The following is a 20,789-nucleotide window of genomic DNA, read 5'->3' on the forward strand; positions in this document are numbered from 1 at the left end:
CGTTTTGAATTAAACCGTGTAATCCAGAAGATGGTGTACAGGTTTTAGTATGCCCCCTGGTGCTGCACTACTCAATGGAACTGGGCCAGTCTGGATTTCAACGGCCGTTGCTTAGGGTACATCCATCTATTGCCCATTATGCCAAGAAAGACAAACCATCATTCAGTTACTAGTCGAGCAATTATTTAAGAATCTGGTGCTGTAGATCTCTCCCATCTCTCCCAGTTAGCACAAAGGATCATCAGACACATGCCATCTAGACCTTCTAGAATGGCTTATTCTAATCAGATCTCTGTTCTTCTTACATGCAGAGTGTGTGCGGGACCAGCTTCCCCACCATGGCCGCCACCTTCTGGAACACCCTTCCATCCCAGATTAGGCTGATAGACTCTCACTTTCCGAAAAGCCATCAAAACAAGGCTCTTTGTTTGAAAGTGCTGTATCTCCATCTTTCATGCAGCTCTGTGTATGCATCCAAATAACACCAGTCTAATGCATTTTGTAACAAAGCAATCTTTACTAAGCAATACTCTGTCTGGGTCCCATTCATGTAACCCTGAATCAAGCCTTCTTTCGTCTCCTCATAGCGCCTTGATGCCTGTGGGCTGTAGTGCGTTCTACAAATCCAAAAAATAATGTATTCCAGCCAGTGGGAGCTCAAGTTTTCTCAGTCAATGAAACCCTCACTTTTAAACCTATGCACAAGCAGAATAGAAATAACTTTCCTGAAAGGCTGCTTTTGTAGTGGCATCGACTGCTACATGATGTTTCAGTGACATGCAATCTTTTTCTGCCAAGGAGCCAGGCAGTCTTTCATAGAGATAAAGGTGCTCAAGATGTACCATCATTTCCTATCCAGCTCCGAATCCCATTTGAAGCTTTCTGAAAATCAGACCATTTCTTTGTGACATGGCGGGTGTCATTTTTGTAGAAAAGTCAGTCTCTAAGAAATGTTTTTCTAGATGTATTGCATCTTGTAATAAGTACTGTCACAATGCAACAGTCTCTTCAGGGGCATGGTTGAGAGCACATCCAGAAAGAGACAGTTGACTGCAGCATTCTCTGCTGGTATCCCGAGCCACAGCAGAACTTTGTACCCTTACTCAACTAATGCTTGGTTGATGATGCAAGTTGGTTCAAGCTGTGCTGCAGCATTTGTTCTGCTAGATGCAATGCCTATCCCACCTCCTATCATGTTTATACTGCTTGTAATCTCTGAAAGATGCAATGTTGGGAAATCATTACTTAAATATAGCTATAGTGTTGGTATCTGCATATATTCACCTGCAAACCCGCCTGATGCAGATAATGGATTGCTAGGACTACTTGCCCTAAAAAGTAGGATGGTTCTCCTGAGGATGCGCTTAGCCTACCCATCTCATTAGTCATTGAGTGAATGACCCAGAATGAGGTGATGAGGCTGCTAAACCTACTTCCTATTCTCTTCTCCAGCATGGGATCTTGCATGGATTCACTTGCTCATGAATATTCCCGGTCAGGCTGGGAATCCGCCGTAAAATTAAACAGTTTAAGCTAAAAACTGCTTGTCGCTTCTATTGCCTATTGCTGTCACTTTGGGTCATACTGACCCAGCCATTGACATTCATCCTCCTAAGCTCCACCGCTGGTAGGCATCTTCAGATTTTTACCACATGTTTGCGGGTTGGGAGTCCTCGTGTTTTGCTCCTCGAAATATCAACTTTTTTGCCTATTTTTGCGAGAAATAGTTTTCATTTTTTCTTCAGTCACGTTGTGACTATTGGCGGCAAGGACCTGTTGCCGGATGAAATCCTTATATCCTCAGATCTCTGGCCCGTGGGCTGCAGCAGGCCTAAGCTTGGGCCTTCTTTACGCCATGGCAGACACCACGAGAAAAAGCTTCTTCAATCGGCATCTACTGTTTACATCCTGACTATGATGCAGGCTGATGTTACATGTGCCAGGCCTTCTCCAAGACTCTGAAGACCGCGATAGGTTTATGGTGTCGATTGAGGAAGGGAAGGCCTTTGTGCGCAGTCATGCCTCTTCGGGAGTAGGCAGACCAAAGAGCATGTTCTCTCTGACAAGAGGTTGTCTGGATCCTTTGACGACTCTTCCCGGGGGATGATACCTAAAAAGGCTAAATCATCTCACGCTCCAGTGGCTTCTTCGTCTACTAACTCTGCAGCGGAGCCCACGTCTTGGAGACACAGATCGTCTGCCTCCCCATTGATGGGTAGTCTACCATTGAGGGGGCCAGCTTCCATTAGCAAGGAAATCTGACGCCAACTGCCAAGCATGACCTTGTCGACAGACACCGTCAAGGGACCCGTCAGCAGCTCCACCTTTGACAACCGCGCCGTCACATACCTATTCGAGGGACCCGTCGACCTTGTTTACCAAGGCCATTACCCCATTGACTACCCAGTCGACAAATGGGAGCGCCTTTCAGACCTATGCATCGGGCTCCGCTCAAGTTTCTCTCGTGGAAGATTGCTTTCCTTGTGGCTATCACCTCAGCCAGGCGTGTCGGAGGTTCGGGTCCTGTCTTGCAAGCAGCCTTACTCGTCTTTCCACGCTTCAAGCGTGGTATTGCGTACACACACCACCTTTATGCCAAAGGTACATTTGGAATTCCACCTCACCGAACCTTTGGTGTTGCTGGTCTTCTTTCCTAATCTGTCGCTGGCAGAGAATGCCTTCCATTCACTGGACGTTGCTCATGCCTTGAAATTACTTATCAGTTGTTTGTCAACTTTGGACCTGTAAATCAAGGAAAGGTCTAATGCTTCCATCTCCAGATGGCTCTCCGGGTGCATCATGCACTATCATTGATTGGCTAGCAGGCTGCTGCCAGGCCGTCCAAGAGCCTACTCCACCAGAGCCATTGCAGCTACAACAGCAGTTCTCTCTGGTGTGCCCCTGCTTGACATTTGCAGGGCTGCTACGTGAAGGTCCACACACACCTTCACAAGGTTCTACTGTGTTGACGGGTCTTTCAGGGAGGAGTCCCAAGTCAGCCAAGCGGTGCTACGCAACCTGTTTGAGGCAAGTCTGTTCCAGAGGTGAGTGTTTATTGCTTCTGTTGAGCCTTGCCACCTCTTGTGGTTGTGTATATGTACTGCTGTGTAATCGATATTTATGAACATGTGAATCCATACCAGATCCCATGCTGGCGAAGGTTTAAGTTAAAGTTACTTACCTGTAACTATCGTTCTCCAGCATGGGTCTGACATGGATTCACATGTGAACCCTCCCGCCTTCCCCTCTGTGGCTCTTCTTGGTTCATACTGCCACTTAACGTGCTTACCAAATCTGAAGATGGCCACGAGGGGTGGAGCTTAGGGAGAGGACTGTCATTGGATGGGGGCAGTATGACCAAGAGGACAGTGATTGCTTTAGATGAGAAATACAGTTTTAAAGTGAAAGTGACAGTTTTTATTTTACCAAGGATTCCCTGCCTAATGGTGGGAAATATTCACGAGCATGTGAATCCATGCCAGACCCATGCTGGAGAACAATAGTTACAGGTAAGTAACTTAAACCTTCTTCCTGTTTGTTTTAATCTCAAATATAGGTGTTTTAAAATGTCTGCCTCTGTTAATTTGCTCCACTCTTCATGTATGCTTGACCCTCTAAATTCTGCTTCCTTGCTAAAATTGCTACATCTTCATGTATGTGAAATGCAAATCTAGGTGTACTTTCTTCTGCCCTTGCTGACCGCTTCATTTTCACTGATTTTTGGTACTGCAATTCTAGGGTAATTCATAATCTGCTGCACTGCTTGAGTTTTGTTTAAAATACCTGCTTCATCTATGCCCTTTGGCTGCTAGGCCACCTGGTGAGTTCCTGGTGCACTGTGCAGCTCTCCTCCTCCCACCCTTTCCCTCCTGGGCTTCCACCTGTTCCATCCTCCTGGTATGGTGCCATCTGTCTCCCCTATCGACTCCAATTGCTACTCTATTACCTAGCCTCCCTCTTTCGAAGCCTGGTAGGGAAAGGATTAAGAAGAGTCTCCTGGCCTCTAACCCAGGACTGCCCATTACTGATACCTATATTAACGCTTCCTCCAAGCAGACTATTACTGACATCCTCTGTTGTTCCTTCTCCAGACCTATGGACTCCCCATATGGTCTCACTCCTTTCTCGTCTCTCAATAATGGTGGAACCAGATGAGAAGTGCTCTTGGCTAACTTCTCATCCTCCAGGTCCATAATTGTCAGAATGGCACTATCATGGCACAGTGATTTCCACTCAATCCTTCTTGACAGGCATCTCCCGTCATTTTCATTTCCACCCTTCTCCTGCCACCCTTACGCCTACTACTCCTCTAGCATTTTCACCCACAGACGGGTGTACCTCATCCATGTACACCCCCTTCGAAGACCTTTAAAGACGGCAACCAGCTTCACCTAGCTACTCTAAATTCTCGGTCTACTGTTAAAAAAACTCCTCTGACATCTGTCAGCTCCTAGAAGACTTTGGCCTAGACATCCTTGCCCTTACCACAACGTGTTTCAATGCTAGCTCTGTCACTGCTTTGGAGACACTTCTCCCTGAGGGATACAGGATCCTCTCCATGCCCAGGCCTAACCGGTCTGGCAGTTAAGTGGCCCTTATCTTGCATAAATTGGCCCCTGCTTCCATAATACCCACTCAACCCTACTCCTCCTTTGAATGCTTTGTCTTCAAGCTCTGTAGCTCTACTACCCTCTCGCTCACTATCTCCACTATCTACAGGCCCCTTAGGCCTATCTACCTCTTGTCAGAGTGGGCAGACCTTACCTCCTCTTTCCTGACCTCTACCTCTAAACTTCTCCTCAAACTTCAATGTTCATCTTGACTCTCCTGATACAGCTTCCTTATTCTTCCGCAACCTCAGTGACTCTTTCCATCACTATTCTTAACTCCAGTCAGATCGACTCAGCCACACCCTGGATGCGCTCATTGCGGCAGACATCCCTTTCTCTAACCCTCCCACTACCTCTCTCCCGGTCTGAACATGCTCTCCTCTCATCTAGAGCTCATGGGCTCCACAGCTAAGCATCTTCCTGTACTGCCAGTTTCCGTCTGTCATTCGACTGATGAAATGAGTCTCAGAAGCTGCTTTTGCCTCCGCGTTCATTCCCCCTCCCACTGGCTCACTCCTTGCTAACCTTCACCTCTCTATCTTCAGCACCCCTGACACCCTTGCCCCTGCTATGAGGATCCATATGAAGTCTGCTTCTAAGTACAACCTTGCCTCCATGAAAAGCAAGTGTAGAGTTGCGAATCGGAAGTGGCTGGCTTCTAGCACATCCTCTGACAAACTGGCATGCCGCCTGCTCCAAAGGCAATACAGATTTTCCACCTGCTCCAAGAAATGGGCCCGCATCTCTGGGGCCACCAACCACACAAGCTGAACTCTTTGACATCTCTAAGGAACTTGCCAGTCCTTCTGCAGTCTCCACCTCTCCTCTTCCTCTCCAGGCCCTCTGTACAGCCCTCCACTATGCCTTTCCTGGGCAAACTCTTGGAGAAATCGGTCTTCTCCCAACTAATCCTTTACACTGAATCTGTTGGTCGTCTCCATGACCATTAGTCTGGCTTTAGAGCCACCAGAGGCACGGAAACTGCTCTCCTGAACACCCATGAAGACCTGCTCTCTAACCTAGATTCCAACTCTCCCTCTGCGCTCATTCTCCTCAACCTGTCCTCTGCCTTTGACACTGTCCATCTTGCCATCCTCCTAAATCTGCTTCCTGATAACCTTATATCACGGACCAAGCACTGGACTAGTTGACCTTTCCTCTGATCGCTTCTTCCAGGTCCAACTGGGCTCTCTTCTCTCCACCACGCGCTCTACCTGTGCTAGCTTTTCTAAATATACCTTGCCACTCTCTCCCACTTGATCGCCACCTTGTCTCCTCATTTCCAATGTTATGCGGATATAACCGAGCTTTCCTTCAAGCTCCTCTCCTCCCTCCTCTCTCATTCCCGACTGTCTGACTGCTATTCAGGCATCGTGTGCTGCTAATGATCTCTGCCTTAATGGCAGTAAGACGGAGATCCTTCTCCTTGTGACTCCTGCGCCCTCCTTTCCTCTCACTCTGGCTGCTCTTCTTGAGCCCTCACCCGAGGCAATAAACCTGAGTATCATCTTCGAGGTATCTCTCCTTCTCATATCTCGTACCTTGCCAAGAAGGCCCACTTTCAACTCTACCTTCTTGGAGGCATTCTCCCTTTCCTTACATTCCCCCATTAACTCAATGTCTCTAGAGCTCTGGTTCTCTCAAAAATGAACTACTGCAACAGCATATTCATCAACTGCCCCCCTCCAACTAATCCAGAATAGGAATCTGTTACTTATCCTTCGCCTCAAGCCCAGGGGCTGCATCTCTCCTGCCCTAACATCGCCACTGGCTCCCGGTGGCTGCAAGGATCAAAATCATGACCCTCTGCATCATCCACAAGCCTTTCTGGGACCCCAGCTACATCCAACATTCTCTCCCTAAATACCTCCCTGCTAGAGTCCTTCGGTCCTCTAGTTCTAACTTTCTGCAGATCAGACATTTGTCCAAGGTGAGGGGGGTGGAGGGGGCAGATCTTTCTTCAGCTAGGGCTTCCCTCAGGAATGGCCTTTGACTTGAGCCAGATCGCCTTAAGTTCCAGAAACTCCTCGAGACCTTACTTTTTTTTACTCCTCCTAACTTACTCCTCCCTAGCCCTCTCTCCCTCCCATGCTAACCCCCCCCCCCCCCCGGCATGTGTGACTGGTTCCTGGTACCTTATGAGTCTTACTGGGGCCAGGCCATCCTTGACCAGTCCTTCCTGACCCCCCACTAACTAGCACTTGCCCTCGGGCACCCTTCCCTCACTAACCTACTGAGTCTGGTTCACCCCTCCCACACTAATCCTCCTCCCTGCACTTACCCCTTCCCCCTCACCATCACCCATCCATCCTCCCTATAGTTCCTGCCACATTTTGCACTTCCTTTGCTGCACTTGCACGATCCGAATGTTACAAGGCCTAGTAAGACCGTTGTTTTTCTTTGTTCTCCCCCCCCCCCCCCAACTTCTGGTGCCTGGAAGCACCTTGGTTGTATAGGCGCAATACAAATGTACAATAAATACAAATGTGTTCTTGTTTTCCCTAGATGTGTGGTCAGCTGGCTGTGTGTTGGCAGAGCTGTTACTTGGACAACCAATCTTTCCCGGTGACAGCGGTGTTGATCAATTAGTGGAAATCATCAAGGTATGGTTGCTTCGTAAGACTTGGCTAAGTTTTTTGCCATTTTAGTTTCCTGTGACCTTTTTCTTTGGGCTCCATTTAAAAATAGAACAGGGAGATAAGCTGCAGCTTGATTGTGAAGACGTGGTTGTGGTATGGCCTACTTAACACCCAACCTTCGTGTTATTGAATACCATCATAGGATTCTATGTGAGGGCCATTTAACAAATGTCTCTGGTGCTGTTACCACCCATTCCAGCCTGTGGAATGGGTGGTTATTACTATTGGCTCCCTGAGGTTCCAATCCGGAAACTCGGAGTGCTAAGAGCATTGTATTATGATACATACAGAGCCACTCTTTTTTTAAATGTATTTTTTCCCATTGTGGCCAAGGAACAGCAGCAGCGCGGCTGCTGCCGCTGAAGAAGAGGTAAGTGGGGCTGGGGGTGGCAGGGAAGGGGGATGTGGGGGAAGATAGCAGGGTTGGGGAAACGGGCATCGGGTTCCATGAAACACACAGGCTTGGATCGGTAGATTCAGCCCGTGATCCAAGGAACCGGATTGGTTGCTCCCACCTACCTCCTGGGTGTTAATCTTTTAATGTCTTTCTCCATAACGTATCCACAAAAAAAGCAGTAACGGATTAAGACAAGTGGCACCCACCATGAAGGCATCGGTGATGTGAATACTCGTCATATGTGGGACTCCACTGCACCTTGAGGTCTGGCGTAAGGCCTGTATATTCTGTTAGTGATGGAAAAACAGCCATACTCCAATATGACTTACTGGATTTATCATAGGGCTTTTTCTGTCCATTTTTGAGGCTCTGCTTACCTCTGCCTTGGTAGCCACAAATGTGACTAAGTCCCCTAACCGTTTGCTTCCTTTATTGGTTTTTAGACATTTTTGTGTCTGAGGGAGTTGTACTGAAGCGCCCTGCAGATGTAACTGTTTTGTTATAGCGGCCTTAGTGGCACAGGTGGCTACGAGGGCAGGGGTGCTCCTGGAGCACCCCATGTTGTCCCTGGACCAGTTCTTTGATTCAGAAAGTGTTGCAGAGGAGGATTGTGGCAGCTAGCTTTTGTTTATGGCTACACAGTGCTGTAGCCAGTTTAGTGTTTGTAGCTAAATGCCAATATATGGTGGCCACTTGGGTATTAAGGCATTTTAAAGCTCCTTTCAGTATGCCATTTTTGTATTTCTTTAATTGCGTGGACAACACGAAATGGATAAAATGGTGGTTCTGCCTGCGTAGGGATGGACATTGCCTATGCACCCTTTGTTTTCCTCTAGCCAGTACATCACTGGGTGAGGGTCTCCCAGATGCCAGAGTGTATGGAGTTTGGCTGCTTGCTTGGATTGTATCATCTCCAAAAACTTGAATGGTGCATAGCAATGGATTCGCAGGCAGGGTTACTCTCTAGCAAGAGGGAAGATGAGTGGGCACCACTAATTGTTGAATCCACATTCGTCCAATTTTCAAAAGTTGTAAGCAACCGATTTGCTTGTTTGTACAATCGGGATTCAAATGTGCAAAAGGAGCTGGCTGTGACAAATTTGGAGCCACCCAAATCTAAAACACATTTCAAGCAGAAGACCAAGTGGAAAGCAAGGTCACACAGCCGCTCTCAAAAGCACCTCAGCAGGGTGTGTAGGTAGTTGAATCTATTCGAAGTTGCTTTCAAAAGTAAACATTATTTTTATTTTTAATAGAAAATAATGGTAGTCTTGAGATTCAATTGTTTTCCAAAATTGGTTTATCCACCAAGAATTTGAATTAAAAAAAAAAATGATATACATATCATGCGATGAAAAGTCACTAATATATTCTTAGTGAGGAGGAAACCGCCATATATGTTGTTTCAATCAGACCATAAAAATTGCCAATGCATTTCGGAATATTTCCTTCATCAGGGCAGGTCTATAAGCAATATACATACAATCAATAGATAGTACATAATCAAACCAAACAATAGTGACATATAATATAATCAACATACCATATTGTTGTGATTGTAGAGGTGCGTAGATGGTAAACGAGGAAAAAAGAAAAAAGGTAATGAGGCCCTGTTGGATGCAGATAAAGACCATTAAACAATATGTTAAGTGAATGCAGCGAGCATTCACGGAGAGCATTTTACCTGAGGTGGGTTGTAAGCACAGTATATGGCGTGTGTGGCTTAAAGAAGCCTTCGAATGTTCAAACTGTCTACAAAGAGTCAGCGTTGAAGCGCAGCCTCCAGGAGATGGGCTGAAATCAAAAAGGTGTATATAGTTGCAAAAACGGGTCTGATCCGTATATAGAGACAAAATTCTAGCAGTAATGCAAACTTACCCTACGAGTCGCAAGAAACAGGCGTTCTCCTGTGACCGGCTCGCGTACATCTGAGGCTATCGTATCAAGGTGTCGCCAAGGCAACGCTTCTTTTTAAAGACACGTGACCGCGAAGCATCCGCGAGGAGCGTGCGGTCGAAGTAAAGACACTGCAATCAGGCCAGTGGGCTGGAATTGCAATGATCCACATATTTAACATACCTCATCTCTACCCAGGCGGATTTGTGGTCACTGAAAAATCTGAAATTTAAAAAAAGTCGTATTGTAATGAAAATAGAAAAAATACTGTGATAAATAGAAAAGCAGCATCATATGGAAAAAGGGACCTAGTACATGATCCAAACCATGCAGAATATATGGATCGGTATGTGTGGTTATGAAGCTGCCGATACAAACACTATCAACTGGTGATGTATTCTTAAATGGTGTCCCTCTCCTCACGGCGAGGGTCCTAAAATAGCTACATTGCGAGTAAACTCAAACTAATGTATCATTATTGCGAAATCTACGCATCTGCATGTAATCAACCCTGCTGGTGGTGGTGTCATCCTAAGATGGCACCTTGCGTCCCAGACAGTCTGTCCGGGAGGTCCATCAGGGTTCCATTGCTGCAATACAGTTGTACATTAATGTCATGTTCATGGTAGTGCTTAGGGTCAGGACGTATGTCCAAGAGATACAGCAGAGTTCCATTGCTTGGATACAGTTACACATCGTAGTAATCATTCACAAATATAGCGTGAAGAGCAGTGTCATCCTGGTTCATAAAGGGGATTACTCTTCGGGTACAAGGATAATCGTACAGTACAGATACTAACACTCAGGCATGACATACAGAAAATAGTGCCAGCAGTCAAGAACGTATTGGACAAATGTTAGGATCATAAAGAACAGTGGTAGTTGATCTCTTCATTGAAGCCATTGGGGGTCAAGCTACTTAGCTTGTCGATCCAGAATGTCTCTCTACGATTTAGACGTTGGTTCAAGTCTTCATGGGGACTGTTTTTCGTAAGTGTCTCTAAAATCACGAATCTCATCTGGGTCAGATTGTGTCCATTGTCAACCCAATGTCGGGCTACAGCTGAGTTCATGTTTGCATTGCGGATGCATGACCGATGTTCATTCCACCTATTTTTGGCCATTCTGGTGGATTGACCTACGTAGAACTTGCCACATGGGCATTTGATACCATAGATGGTATTTACACTGTCACAGGTACCGTATGTCTTTAGTAGAATCTTTTTCCCTGTTCTGGGATGGTTGATGACATTCCCCTTGATTATTGAGTTGCAGTTTATGCAATGTAGACAAGGGAATGTTTCAGTCCTTTGAGTTATAGGCTCCTTGAGAGGCGGCCTTGTGTGTATTAATTCGTCCCTAAGGTTTCTACTCCGTTGGTAGGCGAACACTGGTAATTCACTAAACAAACCTTGAACTCTAGTGTCGTTTCTCAAAATACTCCAATGTTTATTGATGGTTTTCTTTATTCTGTTGCTCTGGACCGAGAATTTAGAAACATACAAAGGTGTCTTCAATTCTCTCTTAGTCTTTGGATTCTGAGTGGTGATCAAAGTGTCTCGTGCCAGGCTACTCACTCTGGCGAATGCTGTGTCGAGATCATTCTGTTTGTAGCCTCTCGCTAGAAACTTATCCTTCATCACAAGCTGTTGGGCTAAGCAATCTTCTGGGTCGCTAACTATTTTCTTCACCCGAAGCAGTTGACTGTACGGGAGGTTCCTAAGCAGACTCGGTTGATGGAAGCTTAGACGGTGTAGGAGATTATTGCGGTCTATGGGTTTCCTGAATAGAGAAGTGCTGTAGCCAGTTGATTGCTTTTTGATGAGAACGTCCAAAAAGGTGATTGTGTCATGGGAGATCTCTCTCGTGAACTGGATGCGCTGATCTATGTTGTTCAGATATTCAAAGAACGTGTTGAAGGCGGTCCTAGTGCCCCTCCACACACCAAAAATGTCATCGATATAACGCGTCCACAAGTGGATGTCTTTGTTCCATACTTGTTGGTTCAGTACATTGTCCATTTCAAATTTATACATGAAACAGTTGGCGTATGTGGGTGCCATAGTGGCCCCCATTGAAGTTCCTGAGGTCTGCAGATAGAACGGATTGCGGTGTTGAAAATATGACTTTTCTGAGATGAATTGTAGAAGTGCTAATATGAACTCCTTTTGTGCACGGATGTCGGATGCTTGTAGTAATAGCCCTGTTTGACACGAAGATTGAACTACACCGTCTAAGCTTCCATCAACCGAGTCTGCTTAGGAACCTCCCGTACAGTCAACTGCTTCGGGTGAAGAAAATAGTTAGCGACCCAGAAGATTGCTTAGCCCAACAGCTTGTGATGAAGGATAAGTTTCTAGCGAGAGGCTACAAACAGAATGAACTCGACACAGCATTCGCCAGAGTGAGTAGCCTGGCACGAGACACTTTGATCACCACTCAGAATCCAAAGACTAAGAGAGAATTGAAGACACCTGAGTATGTTTCTAAATTCTCGGTCCAGAGCAACAGAATAAAAAAAACCATCAATAAACATTGGAGTATTTTGAGAAACGACACTAGAGTTCAAGGTTTGTTTAGTGAATTACCTGTGTTCGCCTACCAACGGAGTAGAAACCTTAGGGACGAATTGATACACACAAGGCCGCCTCTCAAGGAGCCTATAACTCAAAGGACTGGAACATTCCCTTGTCTACATTGCATAAACTGCAACTCAATAATCAAGGGGAATGTCATCAACCATCCCAGAACAGGGAAAAAGATTCTACTAAAGACATACGGTACCTGTGACAGTGTAAATACCATCTATGGTATCAAATGCCCATGTGGCAAGTTCTACGTAGGTCAATCCACCAGAATGGCCAAAAATAGGTGGAATGAACATCGGTCATGCATCCGCAATGCAAACATGAACTCAGCTGTAGCCCGACATTGGGTTGACAATGGACACAATCTGACCCAGATGAGATTCGTGATTTTAGAAACACTTACGAAAAACAGTCCCCATGAAGACTTGAACCAACGTCTAAATCGTAGAGAGACATTCTGGATCGACAAGCTAAGTAGCTTGACCCCCAATGGCATCAATGAAGAGATCAACTACCACTGTTTTTTATGATCCTAACATTTGTCCAATACGTTCTTGACTGCTGGCACTATTTTCTGTATGTCATGCCTGAGTGTTAGTATCTGTACTGTACGATTATCCTTGTACCCGAAGAGTAATCCCCTTTATGAACCAGGATGACACTGCTCTTCACGCTATATTTGTGAATGATTACTACGATGTGTAACTGTATCCAAGCAATGGAACTCTGCTGTATCTCTTGGACATACGTCCTGACCCTTAGCACTACCATGAACATGACATTAATGTACAACTGTATTGCAGCAATGGAACCCTGATGGACCCCCCGGACAGACTGTCTGGGACGCAAGGTGCCATCTTAGGATGACACCACCACCAGCAGGGTTGATTACATGCAGATGCGTAGATTTCGCAATAATGATACATTAGTTTGAGTTTACTCGCAATGTAGCTATTTTAGGACCCTCGCCGTGAGGAGAGGGACACCATTTAAGAATACATCACCAGTCGATAGTGTTTGTATCGGCAGCTTCATAACCACACATACCGATCCATATATTCTGCATGGTTTGGATCATGTACTAGGTCCCTTTTTCCATATGATGCTGCTTTTCTATTTATCACAGTATTTTTTCTATTTTCATTACAGTACGACTTTTTTTTAATTTCAGATTTTTCAGTGACCACAATTCCGCCTGAGTAGAGATGAGGTATGTTAAATATGTGGATCATTGCAATTCCAGCCCACTGGCCTGATTGCAGTGTCTTTACTTCGACCGCGCGCTCCTCGCGGATGCTTCGTGGTCACGTGTCTTTAAAAAGAAGCGTTGCCTTGGCGACGCCTTGATACGATAGCCTCAGATGTACGCGAGCCGGTCACAGGAGAACGCCTGTTCCTTGCGACTCGTAGGGTAAGTTTGCATTACTGCTAGAATTTTGTCTCTATATACGGATCAGACCCGTTTTTGCAACTATATACACCTTTTTGATTTCAGCCCATCTCCTGGAGGCTGCGCTTCAACGCTGACTCCTTGTAGACAGTTTGAACATTCAAAGGCTTCTTTAAGCCACACACGCCATATACTGTGCTTACAACCCGCCTCAGGTAAAATTCTCTCCATGAATGCTCGCTGCATTCACTTTACATATTGTTTAATGGTCTTTATCTGCATCCAACAGGGCCTCATTACCCTTTTTTCCTTTTTCCTTTTTTCCTCGTTTACCATCTACGTACCTCTACAATCACAACAATATGGTATGTTGATTATATTGTCACTATTGTTTGGTTTGATTATGTACTATCTATTGATTGTATGTATATTGCTTATAGACCTGCCCTGATGAAGGAAATATTATTCCGAAATGCATTGGCAATTTTTATGGTCTGATTGAAAAAACATATATGGCGGTTTCCTCCTCACTAAGAATATATTAGTGACTTTTCATCGCATGATATGTATATAATTTTTTTATTCAAATTCTTGGTGGATAAACCAATTTTGGAAAACAATTGAATCTCAAGACTACCATTATTTTCTATTAAAAATAAAAATAATTTTTACTTTTGAAAGCAACTTCGAATAGATTCAACTACCTACACACCCTGCTGGGGTGCTTTTGAGAGCGGCTGTGTGACCTTGCTTTCCACTTGGTCTTCTGCTTCACAGGGTTACTCTCTAGAACTAGAGGATCAACAGAGCAGCTGATCAGATTAGTCTTGGGAAAACTTACCTGGGAGACTGCAGAAGATATGGTCTTCTCCTAAGTACCCTGACTCTGCAGCGCTGGTTGGATCTGCCTCTGCTACTGGCATAATCCGTTGGCAAGGCTCGTCTGCTTCCTTCCGGCATTGCATGCTGAACATTTCTTGCATGTTGTGCTGATGCTTTTAGAAAGTCCCCCCTCCTTTTAGCAGTCACTGTACCTAAGGTGGGAGCTCCCCCAGATTTCTTTATTAATTAGATGCTGCTCTGCCTCATTTCTGCTCCTTGATGTGATGTCTTGGATCCTCCCCTGCCGCTACTGTCCATCGCTGCCTTGGTTGACATTGATTTTGCATGAGCTGAAGCAGACCTCCTTGCTGAGTCTCGTCTGCACTCCTTTTCTGCAGTTGCTGCTGCAGTGCCCTTCTTTGTGTGAGTTGGCTGCAGCAAGGCTATCGTTGGAATCCTGCTGCCTTGAGTCCATTTTAACATGGGGCGCTGCTCACACTGACCAGAGACTCCCAACAGTCAACAAGCCAGACCAATCCAAACTCCAAAACTCACCCATGCTTTTTGAGCCATTTCTGCGGGTCCTGGGACAGATGGTTGCTGATCCAGTCCTCCAGGGTGCCCCGACTCGGAGCGCAGAGTAGCTTTTGTGGACCTCTGACGGTGACAGTCTGCCTTCTGTGGGTTAGTCATATTCTTCATCCTTCTCTGGGCCTTTGGTGGTGGACCTTGGGTCTTGAACGCCTCTGGTAGCGTCCCACAGGCTCCTACGCTGAATGGTTACTGCAGTCTCTGTTCTTATGGACTGTAAGTAGCAAATACATTTTCCAATAGAGCTGCAAGGGACCCATTCAGTTTTTTGGGAGATCCTTTATAGAATAACTTTCTGTGATATATTTTTTTATGTTTACTAAATCACTGCCATTTACTGCTTGTGACCTTTGTAAATTATCTTCCTCAACTGTATTTGTACTTTACACTTGTTTCAGTGTTTTGTTTAGACCCTTGGTCTTTTTGTGTACAGTTTGTTTGAACTTTAGTTAGTTAAAACATGTGACTGAGTGACACCAGCCCACTGTTTAAGAGCGAAGCTAGGCTGCTTTGTCATTTTATCATTAAGAGTGTTTTGAGCTTACTTCATGCACACCTAAGCAAACACTACAGGATTGGTGTTTTGAACCCCTTAGCAGATGGTCCCATAAACACCCGAGCAGTGCATTTCATATAACAAAGTACCGTGCTCTGTGTTTCTTGCAAGTGAACTTTTGGTACTTGGTGTTAGGAAATATTTCCATTTATGGGTAACTTTCCCTCCAGTTGTGAACCCACACCCACCCCCCCCCCAACCTTTTGCTGTTGTCTGGCCATCCTAGTCTAGCTTTTGCCAGTGGTACCCAGCCTTCTGCTGTACGCTGCTGGGCTTTTGCTCAATTTGTTATGGAGAAACTGTCATGCCCTTAAGACTGTCAGTACGGGGAGACTGTTACCCTTAGTCTTTCACTTGCTATTTCCTAGTAACATTTTATCAGTGCACAATGTACCTTGCATTACAATGCGCAGGGGGTGTCCCTTTTTAATTTTTAAGGCCCTAGAAACTCTCGAAGGATTTATGGTGAATGTACAAGTGTGTCTTGGACAGAGCTTGTGGCAGCTGTTACTTTTTATGTATTTTCAACTCTTTTTCTATGGTCTATACCACGTTTGACCCAAGAGAGTGGCCAGTGCCTAAAATGGCCATGCCATGAGGTCCTTTGTTCTGTCCTTTGGCCATCTTGTCCCTTCATGGCCATCTTGACCCGGGAAATTCATTATTTGGTCATTGAAATTCCCCCAGCCCCCGCAAACCGAAGCTTCCGTGGGATTCTGCATGCCTTGTGTGTGTGTGCGCGCGCGCCCAGGATGTGGGTGGAGCGGTCTAGTTCCAATACACATCCTGGGTGACAGGATGTCTGGTGTGCTGGGATGACTGGGACCACCGTGGTCTGATTGGTCCACATCTGTGAGGGCTGTATGTGAGCCGATCCATTTGTTTTAGCACAAAGGAGATTTTGGATAAGAGAAGGCATCTTATACCTATTGCAGGTCGATCTTCTGAGTTCACACCGAACTTAGTAAAGGAGCCAAGTATCCTGAACCGAAGAAGCAGATCAGTGGAACCACTGGTGTTTCGCTGGAAGGTTTAGCACCCTGAGCCCGCGGTTCAGTCGGACCCCCTGTTTCTGATTGTACCTTGAAGTCCTGCAAGGGCACTTCAACCCATTGGAATAGTTGGACCAACTATTCTCGGCACCTCCTGCTTAACCTGTAAGTGAAGTGTTCCTGGACCACGCAGTGAACTGACCAGCTCCTACAGGACCTTTGCCCTGGAACCACTGCCGTTTCGACTTGAGCCTTTGGAGACTAGGTTCTGGGTATTAGGCACTCTCCTGCCGAGTTTAGTATTCCTAGGTCTGGAATTAGAGTACGCCTGAACCCAAGCATATGTGGTCCCTGTGCCGTCCAGCTGTGGTGACGAACTTTGTGGGTGCTTTGCTGCTGTGCCCCCCGGTGCCCTAAGACTCGCTGCAGTGGAACTGGCCCAATCCCTTCACCAGGAGCGGAGAAATCGCCCTATCCCGCAGAGACACCCAACTGCAGGATTTGAACCTACAACTGAAGTGGACTTGACTGCCGAAGTTTGGTCTGTAGTGCGCTGAGGGGCATTAAGTACTTGCCACCCTTACCGGTAGCCCCTGGCGCATCCATAGACTTTTACGCACAAGTCTATACACTCGCCTTGTCTGCAGGCTCTCTCCCTCACTCTCCCCCTGGCCACTCTTACCATGGCTACTATTGATCAGCCACGTGGTCAGATCACCTCCTTCCTCTCTGAGTGGGTGGACCACTCCTCCCTCCTGGCCTCGACTACTCAACTCCTCCTGCTTGGAGACTTTAACATCCACCTGGATGCTTCCTGTCCCTCCTGGACTCTAGCGACCTCTGCGATTCTCTTTCTATTCTCCCCTCTGGCCCAACTCACTGCAGGGCACTCTGGATATTCTGATTTCCTCAGACCTCCCCCTCCCTATCAGTCTCACCACTCCTCTCGTGAAGTGATCACTTTCTCCTTTCCTCCCATCTCTACCCCTCAGGCCAAGCCAACTCCAGCACTGCCACCTACCTTCTCGGTCATCCGACCCAGGAAGCATGTCAGTTGAGGCCTTCGCCACCACTTTCTCACCCCCTCCTGCCCCTCTGGCTGACTCACATCCTGACACAGCCCTTTCCATGCTCCACTCTTCTATCTCTGATACTCTTGATGTTCTTTCCCCCGTTCATGAGGATCTGCTTGTAGCCCAAAGCCAAGTGCACTCCTGGTATGACACTGACCTTACCCTTAAACGCAAGTGCATGGTAGCTGAGAGGAAATGGCTAGCTTCTTGTGTATCCTGTGACAAACTGGCCTGCCACCTGCTCCAAAAGCAATACCGGCTCTCTGTCCACACTAAGAAGAGAGCCCGCATCCAAGCCCGCGTCTCTGCAGCATCTAACAATTTGTCAGAACTCTAAAATCTCCAAGGAGCTGGCCAATCCTGCCGCAGTCTCTACCTCTCTTGTCCCCTCCTAGGCCCTGACTTATTTCATCTATAAAACCTAAGACATCCTATCCACCCTCGTCCTCTCCTCCCTCTACTCTCTCCTCTACCTCCGGCCCACCTGTGGCCACCTTTCCTCCCTCTTTCTCTTCCTTTCTGATGTTCTCCACTGATAAGGTTTCTAGACCATCTTCCAACTTAATCTTCACACTGAATCTGTTGTTTGTCTCCATGACCATCACTCTGGCTTCAGAGCAGCCAGAAGCACGGAAACTGCTCTCCTGAACATCTGTGAAGACCTGCTCTCTAACCTCGATTCGGATCTCCCCTCTGTCCTCATCTTACACGATCTCTCTTCTGCCTTTGACACGGTCAACCATGCCATCCTGCTCAATCGTCTGTGATAACATGGGTATCACCAATCGGGCCCTGGCCTGGCTGACCTCGTTCCTCTCTGATCGACCCTCCCAGGTCCAACTTGGGTCCTTCCTTTCCTCGATCTCACTCTCTACCTGTGGTGTTCCCCAGGGGTCTAACCTCTCTCTGGATGTTCAGCCAATACCTGCCACCTTTCACCCACCGCATTGAAGTTCTCTGCTCCAACTTTGTGCTATGTGGATGACACTCAGCTAGTTTTCAGGCTCCTCTCTACCACCTCTTCTCCTTCTCTCATCTCTGTCTCCTATCCAGGAGTGGTGTGCCGTCAACAATCTCTGCCTTAATGCCACTAAGATAGAGATTCTCCTCATCGGCACACTTGCACCCTTCTTTCCGGTCACACTGTAGCCGGCCTCGTTTTGGCCCTCTTCCTGCTGGTTGGGGATAATTTTCATTTTAGTGTCGAATTCCTCCCTCCTTAGAGACCCCCTGCTCTTTTGCTGGACTTTGGGACTTTTTAATTTTTATGTTGGAGTGAGTGAGCCCTTTTTCTCACTCATCCATGTGGTGTTCTCGGATTTGTATTCTTTGTTTTTGGAGTCTGACAAACTCCATAGGCATCATATTTTTACATTGTGACACAGCACCTTCAGTGCAGTGGCACAGGGAAGTCTTTCAGATTTCCCAAAGGTTTAATCTACCTTCTCTTGGTTAAACTACTTGTACAAGAGCAGTCAAGTGAAATTGACTTTACTTTTTGTAACTTTGTAGACCCAGCACACACCATTTTACATGGAGTGCTGGAGGGGTACTTAGTATCTCCTTTGTCTACTTTCTCATGTAACATTTTTATGTTACCCTTTCTACAATTAATGGCTGGTGGCTGTTGGGCAGAGTTTGTATGCAGTACCCTTTGGGACCACTACACACAACTATGACCACAGGTGTAAGCAAAACCAACCTTTGGTATAAGTCTGTACTGCAGTTTTTGGTAGCAGAGCTGAGCATCCAAGCTTATCTCAAGAGGGAATGTGAGCTGTAAGGAGTTTATTCAAATAAACTCTTACACTCAAGGTTTCTTGGTTAAACACTTACGTATTCAACAGTCGGTTATAAAACATTCACTAGAAGGAGGCAGTTAAATATCATACAACAATACTCTTCAATACTATACTTGTTACGTTTCTGAGGCATTCAAACTACTTTGAAGGAGGAGCAAAATGGCATACAGAATACTTGGAAGGAGGAGCAAAAAGGAATAGGTTCAGAACATACAAAGAATTACAATTTCTTAGACAGTGCAGATACTTTGAGTTCACCAGAAGAGTCAATTCAATGGGATAGGCCAAAGTCAATGGCCTAAAGTCTTGGATAGGTAAAACCAGTTCTGGTAAGTAAACGATAAAGTCTCTGTAGAAGTTCTTAGAAGTAGTTTGTAAGCAGAAGAATTATATGTTGGTCACAAGCTGATTAGGCCTGCTAGTTGCGAAAGTTTCAAGCACTTTCACTGCGAGAGCTAAGTACTCAGTCTTGTCTCACAGTACCTTTCAAATGAAGAAAAAGATGCAGCTGAAGACTTCTGTTCCTGGCAGTTCCTGCAGATCTTGCTGTTCCTGACCCTCAGTTGTGGGGACAAGCGGGAGGACGTCCGACTCCTGCACTGGGACTGGTTGAAAAGCTGGTGCTTGGGAAATCTTCAATTCCAGTAGTTGTAGTAAAGCACACAAACTGGTGTCCCTCTCCCTGGTTATTCGGTTTCCTGCAGCATTCTGAGAAAAATACAACCAGCACCAAGAATGGTATCCAGGTGGTTTATGGGTAGAGTTCATTGGTCCCACCAACTCAAAGGGAGAAGTTGTCCTTGCAGTGCAGGGCTTCTCTGTCGAGATTAAGTTAGCGATTCAGACCTGCAGCAGGGCTTCACCGGACAAATCAACGGTCCAGGAGTTGCAGCAGCCGTCCTCTTCAAGCTAGTCTTCGGTACTTTCATTAGTGGTCGACTCTGCCTTCCACGCCCAGAGACTTGCCTTTTATCCAGTTTCCTCCCATTCATTCCAGCCTAGCTGCCACTCACCCAGCAGGATGTCTGTCCTTGCCGGACAGTCAGCCAGCCAATCACGGCAGAGTGCATTTGGGTCTCCTAGAAGAATAAGCACAGGGGGTTTCGTGCACCTCCCTCACTTCCTGCCCACCCCAGACACTCGGGCACCAGAGGAAGTCTTCAGTCCTGAAGCCCGCCAAAGGCGATGAAATAAAGGGACCAAACCTGGTTTTGTGCACAGAGCAAATCTCTAGAAGGACCTTTCCACAAAGAAACGGCAAAAAACAAGACGGAGACCTGTTTAAACAGAGGGCTGTTCTGACGCCATCTTGAAAAATATGGCTCCTGCGATTTAACGCTACCAGTGTTTGCGGTCGGGAAAAATCATTGTGGTTCATTGTAAAACCACTGCCACCAGCCATTTTGATAGAAAATGGTAGCATTTGACTGCTA

The 20,789-nt window shown here is 46.3% G+C and overlaps 1 protein-coding gene across 3 annotated transcripts in view; it reads left to right on the forward strand.

Moving 5' to 3' along the window:
- The window catches only part of GSK3B (glycogen synthase kinase 3 beta), a 1,215,699-nt gene that overhangs the window by 952,481 nt on the left and 242,429 nt on the right, over nt 1-20,789 (forward strand). For all 3 annotated transcript variants that reach the window (XM_069635848.1, XM_069635849.1, XM_069635850.1), the window contains exon 7: nt 7,116-7,213. In XM_069635848.1, the coding sequence (XP_069491949.1) occupies nt 7,116-7,213 (98 nt within the window). The remainder of the gene's footprint in view (nt 1-7,115; nt 7,214-20,789) is intronic.

Source organism: Ambystoma mexicanum, chromosome 7p, assembly GCF_040938575.1.
Source record: "Ambystoma mexicanum isolate Mex_15411 chromosome 7p, UKY_AmexF1_1, whole genome shotgun sequence".
In the NCBI taxonomy this organism is placed as follows: domain Eukaryota; kingdom Metazoa; phylum Chordata; class Amphibia; order Caudata; family Ambystomatidae; genus Ambystoma; species Ambystoma mexicanum.